Here is a 14,390-nt window from a genome sequence, read left to right on the forward strand (position 1 = left end):
ATAGCATCTATTTAAAATGGAAATGGGTCATAAGTTGCCTAGTCTGTCTCTTTCCTTTGAAGGAAGGAATGCGGTCTTGCTAGTTGTAATTAGTGTTACTGGCATATACATCACCCACAGAGTGTGACTCTAGAATTAATACCTGACACAAGCTGGCATGAGAGTCATATGACTCTATGCTGCCTTACAATCAAGGCCTACATCGGGAGTGAGAAATTTCAGGAATTTTTTTATCAGTGACTTTCCATCTTTGAGTGTTTATTTGCTAGATACAACCTACAGTAAGACACAAGGAATACTTTGAAGCCTCAACACAAAGAAATTTCAAAATATAAGGACCTGGCTGCTTCCATTAAAGATCTGTTCAGAGCAAGTAATTTAATCAATTCATATTGTGTAATTAATAACAATATTTATAAATCCTTAATTTTGTACAGATTTGTATCACAACAATGTTAAAACTGCATAGGAGCAACAAGCAGATTGTTCATTTACCCTTCAGAGAGCTAGGGGATAACTGCTATGGCTCAGGGTATGAACACATACATTTTAATGTACGTGAAAAGCCTTAGCAGAGTCACTGGACTACCTGCATATGAGTTACAGATTCTATGCTTAACTCTTGGAAATGGTCCTGTGTATTCATTTATCTCCCTCATTTCTACTGTTGGTTAATTAATAAGTTATCTAAGCTACACCATTAGATAGGAGCTGCTTCTTAATAAATAATGCTTTCATGAGAACAGAGGGTACTGAATGTTCTCCTGTTCTTCCACTCCAGTGTAGGGAACAAGTTATAATTCATTTTTTCTGTCCTACAGAAATCAGAAGTTCCCTAGAAGACACAATGTGAATAAATAACTGGCTTAAGTAGTTCTGACTGGTACTAAGCACTTGTTTCTTTAGCTTGTGCATTTTAAACAATGGCAGTTATAATCACAGAATTGTCCAAGAGGCCACATTTTAAACAAAATACAGGTAAGGAAAGCGTTAACAGTATCTAGTACGTTCATGCATCCAGAACCTGCAGAAGTTATTTTGCACAATTCCAGCTATGTGGGCCATTACAGTGAGGTGTAAGAGACTGATGACCATCAAATTAGTTTTACTGGGCAGACAATTACACACCAACCACAAACTATTAAAAGTGTTTTTTCAACTGGAACAAACTGGTCCTTTCACACAAAGGCTACAGAAACAGTCTTCCCAGGACTAACCAAAACGAACTATCTCAACCGGATATCGCAGGACACCTTGCTTTTCAAAACATTCAGCTTCCAAATCAGAAACTGTCATGCTAGGCTAGCTTTTAAGTTTTTGGCAAGTTTTTAATACAAAATAATGGAATATATATTCAGTCACTTAAATAAGTGCTGACAAGCTGGACCTGAAGCAGCAAAGAAGCATGTTAAAAGTATTAAGAGGTATTTTTGTTTGGAAGCAGCAAAGTCTTTATACAATTATAGTTTTATTACTATATAAGGGACTCATCTGCAGCCTCAGTGATTATGTGATTTAGAGTATCTGCTGAACCAGAGTGGTAGTTTCCAGCACAGTAGACTGCTGCATTTTTTCTCTGCTTACACATCTTTAGATAAGATTTTTAAAAAGCTCAATTTTTGTAATTGTTTTTCAGTTCAACAAAGAAAACTATAAAATACTTAAGACACTTGGAGAATTAATGTTATTTATCCTATTACATACTTCGAACTTATCTGTATAATGTGATTTTCAAAAGTATTTTTGGAAGGGATGCTCAACATCTGATACCATGTTTCTGAAGATTTATTACCTTAATTGTTCAGTTTAAATCATCATTCACCATCTGAAAACAAAACAAAAGCTTAATTCCTAATGTGCACCTGATTGTACATCAGAAACTGCAAGACAGAATTACAGGTAACTATTTGTTCCAGTTATTTCTTACTGAGCTACACGAATAGTTTAAAGTAAAAGTAGTCTCAACCTACTACACAGAGGAGTCTGTAACAAGAAGAATTTTCCCTCATGTTCCTCTATCATTTCAATATTCAAAGAAAGTCAGAGCAAATAAATAAAAAGCATCCCCACTCAGGTTCATTTTGATAATGATTTCTGAATTGCTTCCACCTACTTAGAAGGACTCAAGCACTTAAATCACTGACTTCAATATTCCTGTTAAAAACAGGGACCATTTTCTATTAAATATAATTTCTAACATGATCATATGCCATAATACAAAAAGTAAATTAATTGTGCCTTTCAGGATGTCCCTTTTAAACAGTGAAATGAATTGCACGTCTAACATTTCCATTATCAGTCCAAATATTTGCTGTCGAGACTAAAGACAACATGCTAAACAATCAGTTTGCATTAAAAAATCTGTGATTCTCAGTCCCTCAAAGCTTAGTGAAACACCCCTGCCTTGTCCAGTCTATCCATCTAGACTGTCTTATTTCTTAGTCTACAGACTTGTCTTTTTTAACTACAAAAATAATTTCATAGATTAAGGAGGATCTGCTCACACCAGAGTACTGAAGGCTGAAGACAAATGATGAATTTAAGTTCTCTCTATGGAAAAAGTGTTTGCCAACACAGTAACTGCATTGTATCTATGATGTCAGCAAGCTACAACCCCACATAAACTATTAAGCAAATCAAGTCAATCGGACCTATTTATAATTTCACTTTCACCACACTGATAGCAGCCACCACAGCACACCATGAAAAAATCCAGTCAAACAGAAAAACACACATAGGAACTGATATCTCACCTCCACTCCCCCTTATTTCAATAAGACACCAAAAACTGGATCTGTTGAAATACCACCACTGACATCCCTCAGCATTCTTGTAAAGGACACTTCTAATTTCCAGACTATTGTTTTTCCACTTGTATCTACTTTCTGCCTTGGAAACAGGTAACGAAATTTATTTCAATCAGCATTTTCATTCAATGGTCACTGATGAACCAACCATCTGCTGTACAAAAGTAAGATTAAACCCAAAGGTTTTCTTGAAGATATGCGGTACACTGTCCTTTAACTGGAGCTGTTAGAGAACACCTATTTGACTTGGAGAAGGATAAGGTAAGACAGAATCAAGTTTGTTCCAACTAATCATGTTTAATTACAACCTAATACACTTTCAGCCAAGACTTATTGAAAAAAGGGGACATCTTTGATTTAAGAAAAAAAACCACTGAAGTTACCAACAAGCAAAATTAGCAGTTCCACATAAGTTATGTCAGCAAACACTAACCCTATGTCATAACTTCCTATCCTCAAATTTACACATATACAGTATATCCATTTCAGCTTTGAAGCTTTTTCACAGTTTTATTTGCTAAGCCACCTTATTTTGTTAAACACTGGCATCAGATATTAATAGTTTAAAAAGACATACCAACACTTCAAGTATTTTGACTGACAAAAACACTCAGCTTTCAATAGAAATGTAAATTCACTACCTCATTAGTCATTAACTGCTGCTCTGTAAAATATCTGAAAAGAAGTCCCAAGAACTATCAGAGTTGTGGCACAAGGGGCACAATCCAAAACTATGTAGTTTTCAACACTTACTATTTGTGGAGGTTTTACATCTCTAAACTTGTTGCTTATAGCAGATCTGCAATTTTCCAAAAATCTGAAAAGAAAGGACAGAAGCAAATCTTCTCACTTTTCTCCCCTTAGCCAATCCTTGTTCAGTGGTTTACGCTCTGGCCAATTAAGTGGCACAAAAATGGTTTTTTTTAATGCATAAGAGGCCACAAGTGCGTTTGACCTTGAAAGAATTTTCTCTCAATTCAGAGGAAAACATCCAGATACAAAGTCAAGATGCTACATGCTTTGTACTTTCGAACATGTTACAAGCACAAACATTATTCAGCCTCCAAATTGACCCTCCCCTCCACAGGGCACTGATGTAACAGCTGCGGATCAGGAACACCCCTTTACTGACAGCCACCTGTCAGCTGCCTAGTTCTCCGGAAGCCTGGAAGCCCTTCAATCATTCAGCTCCACCTATCAGAGTCCTGATCTCTTTGCAAGTCTTCCTTCCTATGAAGACAGTCCGTGTTTTCTTTCAGAGAGATGTTTAAGAATTTGCTGGCAGGTTATCTGAAAATTGCCTCTATTTTAAGCAACCTAGATATGCTTTATCTAACACGAGAATATCACTAGAATTTATTCGTAATTTCTAATATGAACTCAACCCAAACTGAACTGATATACAGCTGTTGCCACTCATTTGGATACTGAAAAAGTTGTATTTAGCGGTTTCTTTATAAGCTTGTTTTTAACTCCTACGTAGTTCAGGACTGTAGTTCAAACAGTTGCCTGGCATGACTCAGGACTATGAATGAAGCAGCAGCCAAGGGGAGGAATCCTCCAGTCCCCATAACCCTTGGATCATGAAATCATCCCAGTACCTACTGCCAGAATCATTTCTTTTATTCTAACTTCTATCTAGCCACTAAGTCAATCAGCAAAACTTGTCAGGAGAAACACACACCTCTGCCAGTTTAATCTTGCAGAGACCTGGCTTCAATTCCTACGTCACTCCCCAGGTTGAAGTAGAATGAGCAAACTATTATTTACTGGGATTTAATCAGAGCTGACATTTCTCAGCAGTTTACAGTTAAGCATCTTCCAACTTAAATATTCTATTACTTGCAGCCAACTTCAAAACACCCTTCAGTGCTGCTGCTCTTGGTCCAACATTTCCAACAATGCATCAGCTATTTGACATTCTCCTTGCAACCTACTTCTCTGTTACTTCTTCCACTCTTTCAATAACTTATCCAACAATTATTTCTGCTCATATGTGCTCATCTTATTCTCTTGCATTAGTATCCCTTTTCCTTCAAGGAATCTTAGTAATAGCAGCCTCTATTGGTCAGGCTACATTGTACATTCATATTCTTCCCAGTATAACTATGTGACGAAAGCCCAACCCTAAGGCATTAAGTGGGTTATACTGTAACAGGCCAACATACTGTCTGCTCTGTAGAGAATGAAAACAAAAACAAAACACCAAGGAGAATGAACATTATTTTAAAAAAACCAACCAAACAAAAAAAAACAACCCTAAGGACTTCTTACAAACCTTTCTGCTGGGAAGGTTTTATTCATTGTGAAATGTTTATGTAAAATTCCAATCCTAAGGAGCTGAAAAATCTGTTTCTCATGATTTATTACTAAATTGACACAAAATAAAACAAAGCTTGAAATCTAAATATCTTATTTGAGTCTCTGCACTTTTAACTTAAGGAAATGGAAGGTTGGTTTGAGCATTGAAAAGCAAAACAAGGACTGCTAGAGTTTTGGGGTTTTTTACTACACACTGTCACTTTTTAACATTACAGAAAAGGTGTTACGAAAATTAAGATAGTGAACAGAGCTCCATACAACCTGAAAGAAGACAGAGGAAGAGTTCATTATAAATTTGATGTTGGTATGAAACACAGATATAGCTGTACAATCCTTTGGTTAGGTTTCTCTGGAAATAAAAGTATTTTGGGTATGTCTGAGAAACAGCTCTCTCTCCAGTCTGCCATTACAGCTTGTTACCTGATAAGGTACTATAAAGTCATGGAAAAATAGAAAAAAAAATCATAAAGAGAAAAAAAACCACCTACACCAAAAAACCCCAGCCATGCAAAACAACCCTTGCTCTAAAAAAAGCAAGCACTGACAACTTCAGTGTTGCACAACAGTTTAAAAGTAAAGACAAATAAAACCCACATGCTTATTTAGTATAGCTGTAAATTATTGTGGACAAGAAGGAAAACAACATGTAGGACAGGAGGGTGCATAACAGCTAACTGCAGACAAGTGTTTTAATTCCTGACCAAAATTTAGCCAAGAAATCCTCTACTTTCCTATCCCACCCAAGTTAATAAAATTTAAGTGCTCTCTACGTAGCTCATTACATGTAACCTTGCTATAAAGGCCACTCACAGAGGTTCTTAGAACTAGTTTTTCTGCTCTTTTCTGTTATCCACTCAATTGTTTTGCACAAGTCAGATGCAATACGGAATCACTTGCACTGCCCACTAACCACCCAACGTAAACGATTCGCCCATCGTGCCCTATCTCTATTCCTACCCTCCCCAGTCATCCCCACACCTGAGCCCACACAGCCACCTGCCACCACTGGAAACTCCACAGGCCCCGCAGAGGGGCTGGATCGAGCCTCTGGTTCAAAAAAGAAGAACTGAAACCCAAGGGAACCCCGAGCAGTTCTGTCCCTCTTCAGCACAGAGTCACAGAATCGATTAGACTGGAAAACACCTCGAAGATCATCCAGCCTATGATCGAACACCACCATCTCAAGCAGATTATGGCACACCACTCAGTGCCACGTCCAGTCCTTCCTTAAACACCTCCAGGGTCGCTGACCCCACCGCCCCCGTGGGAAGCCCATTCCAAGTACACAGTAGTAAGAAAAGGTGATCAAGAGAGCTCTAATATTTCTTCTTTTTCCGATCTGAAACGTGTTGAGGACACAGGTACGAAACCGAGCTTCATCCTGACAGATCAGAGATTCTTAATCAGTGCTGAGGAAGCCCTGCCGGGCCGGAGCCGGCTGGGAACCGCCTACCAGGAGCCGCGTCCCAGAGGAGCCACCGCCTGTCCTGGAGTCACGGGATCCCGGATCACACCACATTCCCCGCCACCCGCACCGGCCCCGGGGAGCGCACGGGGCCCTCTCCCACCGCGGCCCCGGCCAGGGCTGCCCTCCCGCTCCCCAGGCGCGCCAGGGAGCCACCGGGAGCGCCCGAGAGCACGGATAGCGCCGGGGGAGCGAGCGGGGACCGCGGCGGCGAGAGGAAGGAAAAGAATGCAACCTCACTGGGCTCCAGGCCGCGGGAAGGGGACTGCCGCCGCTCCCGGGCGCGCTGGGGAAGCCGATCCCTGCCTGCGGGAAGGGGCTGTGCCTGCTCCTGCCGCCGGTCCCGGGCCCGATCCCGCTCCCGGGCTGCGCCACCGCCGGGCGCTGGGCGAGGAGGGAACATGGCGGAGCGGGCAGGGGCGGGGCCACCATCACGTGATCCGCGCCGCGCGCGCACGGCCCCGCCCGCCGGCACAGAGGCCCCGCCCCCAGCTTGAGGCGCCTGCTGAGCCCGGCGCTGCGGGAGGCGGCAATGGGAGAGGGAGTGGGAAATGGGAAGGGCTATGGATGTGCCCACAGCCAGCGCACGGCACGGCTGGGCCTGTCGGGGGCCATACCTCTCATCGATCACTATCGTGTGACGTCTGAGAGCGGCCCACCGTTCTGCTGGAAACAGATAACACTTACTTGCTCCAGAACGCTAGGCATCATTAAACCCTAAAACGCCTAAAACCATTTGGAGGTCAGAGTTATTTATTTAAGGGCAGTAGAATCATAGAATCAGCCGGGTTGGAAACCCGACCTCTAAGATCATCAAGTCCAACCCTTGTAGTCTCGCTGTGCTCCACATTAAGGACCCCAGGCAAGCAAACTCGCGACTGTAAGGCAGCTTCACTTTACAAGCAGAAACATTGAAAACTATGCTTGTGTCAATGAAAGAATTAATCGAAATACAAAGCACACTGTTTAAAAAGAGTAGCCAGGCACTTTTTTTTCCCTGTAGTAATTCAGAATAACAATGACTTGACTGTTTAAACAAGATCATGAGAAAAAAGGCTAAAGAAGCTGGTGATAGTATTTTCTGTGCTCTTCCAACTCACCACAAGGATAGGGCAAAATATAATTAAAATGAAAAGAGCAGAAATTAAAGAGGTTCCCACATCATCAAGAGAAATAGGCGGTGACAGTACACCCATTAGCTCAAACAGTCATCACATGCTTCCGATCATAAGGGAGATGCAATCAGACTGGAATTGCCACTTGGCAGAGTCGGGTTTTTTTGGATCAGACCTACAACATGGCCCAAGGAGTGGAAAACAAGATCTCAGTGCCATCAAAAAGAGATGTCTCCTATTGACAGGAGCAGGATTATTAAAAGGCAGTTCATGCCAGAGGCAAATCTGATGACACGAGATCCATTCTTATTTAACAAAGCTGGACTTCGAAAATTTTCAAGTACTTTATTCCTGGGATCTGCTTTCATTCAGTACTAAAGTAAAACACAAGTAAGTGCTGGAGAGAGAGAAAAATGGACTCTTTAAATTAAGATAATTCTAAGACATAAAAGTTCTGATCAGTAATGGCATTATTTTGTGATTTTAAAAGAAAAAATTCTTCATTTAGAAGTGGAAGAAATAATTACTCTATTTTCACTTCATGCCTTGTGGGGTGAAGCTACCATGTTTTTGTTTTGAGACAACATTGGTTCTCAGACACTGGGATATATTTAAGGAAATTTAGAAGCACATTTATAAGGTCATCTAGTCCAATCCCCCTGCAGTGAGCAGAGATATCTTTAACTAGGTCAGGTTGCTCAGAGCCCCATCCAGTCTGATCTTGAATGTTTCCAGGAATAGGGCACCTACCAGCTCTCTGGGCAACCTGTTCCAGTGTTCCACCACCCTCATTGTAACAATCATATTCACAGTCTGAATATAGTCAGTTTGTCCAGTCTGAATCTAGGCTCCTTTAGTTTAAAACTGTTACCTCTTGTCCTACTGCAACAGGCCCTGCTAAAATGTCTGTCCCCATCTTTATTATAAGCCCCTTTTAGGTCCTGGAAGGCTGCAATGGGGTCTCCATGGAACCTTCTCTTCTCCAGTCTGAACCACCCCAGCTGTCTCAGACTGTTCTCATAGGAGAGGTGCTCCAGCTCTCTAATCATCTTGGGATCCCTCCTCTGGACTTGCTCCAACAGGTCAATGTCCTTCCTGTGCTGGAGACTCCAGAGCTGGATGCAGCACTGCAGGTGGGGTCTCATGAGACCAGAGTAGAGGGGCAGAATCATCTCCCTCGACCTGCTGATCATCCTGCTTTTGATTCTTTCTGGATTGCAAGGGCACATGGCTGAGTCATGTCCAGCCTCATCCACCAGCAACCCCAAGTCCTTCTTGTCAGGGGTGCTCTCCTTACATTCTCCTCACAGCCTATATTGACACCAGGGGTTGCCTTGACCCAGGTCCAACACCTTGCACTTGTCCATATTGATCCTCATGAGGTTCATATGGACCCACTTCTTCAGCTTGTCCAGGTACCTCATTTTTTTCAAGTTCTAGGTAGAAAACAAAATTCTTGAATTTCTCAGATAAGATGTATTTTTATTTCTTTACCATGGGAACATAAAAAAGAACCATGGTGTAACTATGGCTATTATGCTTATGATTTTATAGGCATAATGGAGTATCACAGGGTTACGCTCATGGTTAACACACACACATGAGTGCTTGAGGATGAGGAACTAAGGCCCTTTTCCCTCATGTCCACGCTGTTACTATTATTCACGTATGTAACAAAACCAATAGTTGCTATAGAACAATCAAAAATCTGAGAACAAATAATGCCACTGATAGGGCTGGGCACATCAAGTATACCTGCCAGTTCTGAGGTTAGGTACAAGAAAATGCCCAGCTAGGATGTGATTTGAAATGTGTGCAACAAAATCATTCCCATTTTAAATTCTGCAGACAGTGTAGGGTCCCAGTGGTAGGTGCTGTGGGGTCTGCCCCTGCCTGAGGCTGCTCCCTGACCATTCCATTGCTGGTGAGCAGGGCTGGGGCAGTGCTGATGAGGGCAGCCACTTCAGGGTCCTGCTGCCAGCAGAAGCCACATTTTGGCTCAGACACTGAACAAGCCTGGTGGCCCCGTTCCTGAACCCCACCTTGTGCCCCAACACCCACGCGACAGCACAAACTCCTCCCCAGACCTGCCCAGTTCTCAACAGAGTTTTGGCAGATTATTGTCAACAGCCCTGCCCTGCTCTTCCTGTTTGAGTGCTGTGGGACAGTGACTCTTTTTACCGAAGCCACTGTCTCTCCATGCCTTGTCACCCTCCCTCCACTCCTGGCTCTCCTCCTCCCGCGCAGCAATCCGCCCTTGCTGCTCCCTCACATACACCTTCCTCCGAAAGCTGCCTGTGCACCTTGAGGATTTTACAGAGGTGTATTCATGAAGCGGTGTTGTTATGTCACATCATAGCCAAGGGCACAAAAAATATCCAACGGCAAATAAAGGGCAAATTTTTTTGTGTGAGTATGGGAAGTTCTGTATCAGCAAAGCTCTTGTATAATAGAGCTTGTGAATGCTTTTTACCATCTGTAGTTGGCAAGGAGATTTTGTCCCATCCTGGAAAGTGATGACATGGCCTCAATAAAACATGACTTTGTCACCTCTTGGATGAATTACAGCAGTACAAAATAAGGGGATATGAAGTCATCTGCCTTTATGGCTCCGTTCATACCAGAATGAAGCAGGCCAGCCCTCGAGCAATCCAAGAAATTATCAAAGTGCTCTTGTTTCTTTCCTTATCTTTCAGGCAGTCAGTGAATTGGCCATTACACCCTGAAGAGTCTCTGAAGGACTGTAATTCAACATATTTGTTCCTTAACCTCAGTCTGTTACCAGGTAACTTTCCTTTTCGCCAGAAAAAAAGAGTTGTTTTTTTTTTGTTTAAAGGGTTGCAGTTCTTGGCTTTAGTACAAATGTACATAGCACAGCAGATAGGAAAGGAACACATTTTAAATAAAAAATAAACAGCACAAATTTCTTTTTGGATTTGAAAGGAAGAAAGAGTCATAAACAACAAATGGCAGCTGAGTACCTCCCTAAAAAGTGCACAGTAAGAGGGTTATGAGGGAGATGGAAAAGGTGCTCAGCAGAACAGAATGAAATGGATCTCGCAGTGGACCTCTAAGAACCAGAGGGAGTTTTATCCCTGGTGTTAAGGGAGCAACATTGATTCCAATTATAGAGCACTTCTCAGAACAGTATCTTTGTTTTTACATTGAAAATTGTGTGAAATTCATTGTTAATTTAGCTTTCATCTTCTCAAGATATGTATCACAAGTTCTGTAGCTACAGGCTCCTTGATCTTTGAGTGCAATTTATGTTTAAGACTTCATTGCTACTGCTAAATCACAGGATCCAAGAAGCAGTTGAATTGACAGCATCTCTGGAAAACCCAATGAAAACAAATACAGACTTTAGCCTTATTCAGCATACATTTGTCCTATGTTTTTTGTGGATCACCTCTAATGTCACACTCCTTTTTAGAGTAGCACCATGGACAAGCTAAACATCATCCCAAAACTAATTTTCTATGCTTAAAAAAGTTAAGAGATCTTTTTACCACCTGGAATAAATTGAAATGAGGCAACTTCAACAGAAGAATCTCAGTTTTCTTTTATCCTTGTTGCTGGACCCTGTACTCCCTGTACTCCAGTGATCTACACACTCCTGCTGGTACATACACTGTGTAGTTGCAAGTTGACTTTTTAGAGACGTTTTGAGACGAAGCATACAATCTTATCCAGTCCAATATTTTAAGCCTGCACAGTTACACAGTCTGGGTAGGGACAATATAACCTGTTGACAAACTGTGGCCTGGAGCAGTACTTTGCTTAGTGAAACTATGACCACACTTACTTAAGAGCAATGGTTCACTTGAATGACCATCTCTCATACTTGGCACTTCACGTCTGTAGACTATTCTCATATGTAGCAGTACATGCTGCCACACATGACATTTGGCTTCTACTGAATATTTCAAGTAACAGCATCACATACAAATACAGATGAAAATATGGCCAAAGAAGAAGTTCTTTACCATGGCCATTGGTAAAGAACTGTATGAGGTAAAAATAACCAAAAGCATAAGATGATCAAGAAAGTAATACAATAATTTATGATTTTGTATAGTTTCACTGACTGTGATGTGAAGTTGTGGCAGCATGTTTATCAGCATGAACTAAGCATAAAGTGAAACTGAACCTAGATCAGCTTTTTCACCAGCCCCAGAACAACAAAGCCTCGTTTCCTAGAGATTTATGTCCTCGGCATACGTAATACAGTGCAGTTCACTCTTCCTGTCCCCCAATACTTTCTGCTCTATTCTGCCACTATTCCCAGATGTCCTCCTTGTCCCAGACTACCATCTGAGCAAGCGGGAGTGTATTTTTTGCCTGTTTTTTAGGTAATACTTAAAACTATGTGTGCAGCAGCCAGCAGCTTAGACTAGGTAACTCCTGAGTAAAGGTTAAGGGCTCTGTCTCTTTCAACAGGAATAGAAATTCTTTTCATGATTACTGGATTTCACAAAATTTACCAAATATATTATCATCTTTTAATGTCTAGTTTTAACTGGACTTGCTACAAAGCCAGTTCTTAGGTTCTTCAATTGTCATTGGGAAGGAGAACAATGGAAAAATGCCTGCTCACAATGTATTACCACAGATAACTACTTTAAAATGCTGAGTTTACAACTGCAAGGGTACAAGTACTTGCCCTAAGAGTTCTGACTGTTCTCAGCTTGTAACAAAATAAAGTTAAGGTACAGTTTTAAAGAGGCATGGTTATAATCCATTTTATTACTATTTGTAGTTATTAACCTTATGGTCTCTATACCACAATCTGCAACTGCAGTTGCTAGTAACTGGATTTTATTATTCCCACATCTTAAAAGATAAGATCAAGATATGAAAGGCTAAAACCAAATGACCCTCTTGCTGCTGCTGGCATGGCTCACTCAGACCACAGTGAGGCAGGCTTGCTTAGGGATCTAAAAGTTTTAAGATACCTGCTGCTTGCATACTTGCTGTTTACCTGCTCAGTAAATATGGATCATAGATATAGCTTAGCACTACATATTTAGGAATGAGCAGTTCAAAAGAAAATTATGTTATGTATTATGTCACAAATGTAGTCAGTGTTACAGCTATAAATTTTACCCTTGAAATATATTCTGTCAAAAACACTGGCCATGCCTTGTAACATTTCCCGTTGGCAAGATAAAACTTGGATGAGCTCTACATTACTGGAATGGCTTCAAAACCAACGGCAGGCAGAAATTATTTATAAGTGTCTGTTATTCACAGCTAAAATAGTCTTCTGCTACACGGTGTTCTGACACAGCACAGTACCGGCGTACAGCTCTCCTCAACAGGACCATGACCTTCAAAATGACTGCACACAACAATGCTGCGCCTACTGTGAACCAGTCACACAGAAGTGTTTGCCTTCCTGTAGTTTCATTGAAAGCTAAGAATAATACTTTACACAGAAGTACTCCCACTTAAACAAGCAGGACTACTTGTAACCAACAATTCCAGCACACAGGTAAGGGCTGGGAAGGAAGGGCAGATATTCACTGATTGGTTACACAGTTGAACACCAGGGGTCTGGTGTAAAGCTTTAATATATATTTTACATCAGTGCAATTCCCCTAGAATGCACATTTTCACATGATAAAAATCTTAAGTAATACCACAGTAAATCACAACATTGAAAGTTAACTGTTAATACTCCACTGAATGGAAAGATTTTTCTTCTTTTTTTTTTTTTTAGTAGAATATTTTAAGTGTCTCTTCTTAATAACAGGTTACACACCATTTTCCCCACATACAGATAAAAGGCCTGTCTCTTAGTCCTGGCTGGCTTTTAGTTCACCAACAGCTATTTTCTCATCTCATGTCCCTAACTCCTTTCTCTGGCAGGTCATGTGGCTGGAGAGCTCCAGGGCAGTGTCTCAGCCCAGAGGAGCTGACCAGCCCCAGCTGTGTCAGAGCCAGACGGGTGCAGGAACCAGCCTCAACTCCTCCAGTCAATACTCACCACGTTTGCCTGCTCTGCTGATGCATTTTAGCCTTGAACCGAAAAATGCCTGTTGTGCATTTGTAAGAGACACAGGGCTATTACTTAAGTGAGAAGAATGCGGGATGATTTTTTTTTAAATAAATAAATGCTTATAGTATACAATCAGTGAACATCCCGTTGATGCTGGAACAAAAATATGTATAAAAACTTTAGCTATTAGATTTCCTTCTATTCATTGTTTCTGATTAACCAGAATGCACAATATAAAAACATTAATTTTCTCAGTTCAGGCCAGATGTCCCAATTCCAGAGACGATATCCACTCAGAAACTGATTAATGCCTATTAATTTCATGCCTTTATAACAAAGATAAATTCAATAATATATTTACATAATTTTTTGAAATAATCCATTCTCTGATCCTACATTAATTTCTTAACAGTTGTGGGACACATCACCTTATATTGTAAATCTGGACTGCATGCTGATAGACTGTCACAGGTCCTGTTTTCTTTCCAACAGCTATAAAAAGCTAAAGCAGGATGTCATTCCTGTTTTCATTTGCTAGCTGTTTTCTCCCCCTCTACATTCTATTTTTTGTTTCTTTTCCTGTTAGAAATTACCTCTCAAACCAACTTAATAATTTAACACTTACTTGCAAAAAGTGATCTAATTAAGGAGTGAATCCATGCTGAACACTCTGCAATGCA

At 41.0% G+C, this 14,390-nt stretch overlaps 1 protein-coding gene across 7 annotated transcripts in view; it reads right to left on the bottom strand.

Moving 5' to 3' along the window:
• Positions 1 to 14,390, bottom strand: part of RAB9A (RAB9A, member RAS oncogene family) — a 394,770-nt gene that overhangs the window by 376,327 nt on the left and 4,053 nt on the right. For 3 of the 7 annotated variants that reach the window (XR_007905820.1, XR_007905821.1, XM_051794989.1), the window contains exon 1: positions 6,830 to 7,030. The exons of 1 other annotated variant lie outside the window; for it this stretch is intronic. Coding sequence is in view for 1 of the 6 variants with exons in the window: in XM_051794989.1 (XP_051650949.1) it covers positions 6,830 to 7,026 (197 nt within the window). In the remaining 5 variants the exon portion in view is untranslated. Of the gene's footprint in view, positions 1 to 1,792; positions 1,826 to 6,582; positions 6,744 to 6,829; positions 7,031 to 14,390 lie in introns of those variants that run through there. 3 more of the 7 variants (XM_051794991.1, XM_051794993.1, XM_051794992.1) reach the window with 3 other exon arrangements.

Source organism: Manacus candei, unplaced genomic scaffold, assembly GCF_025592945.1.
Source record: "Manacus candei isolate 608988 ecotype Guabito, Panama unplaced genomic scaffold, ASM2559294v1 h1tg000041l, whole genome shotgun sequence".
Classification (NCBI taxonomy): domain Eukaryota; kingdom Metazoa; phylum Chordata; class Aves; order Passeriformes; family Pipridae; genus Manacus; species Manacus candei.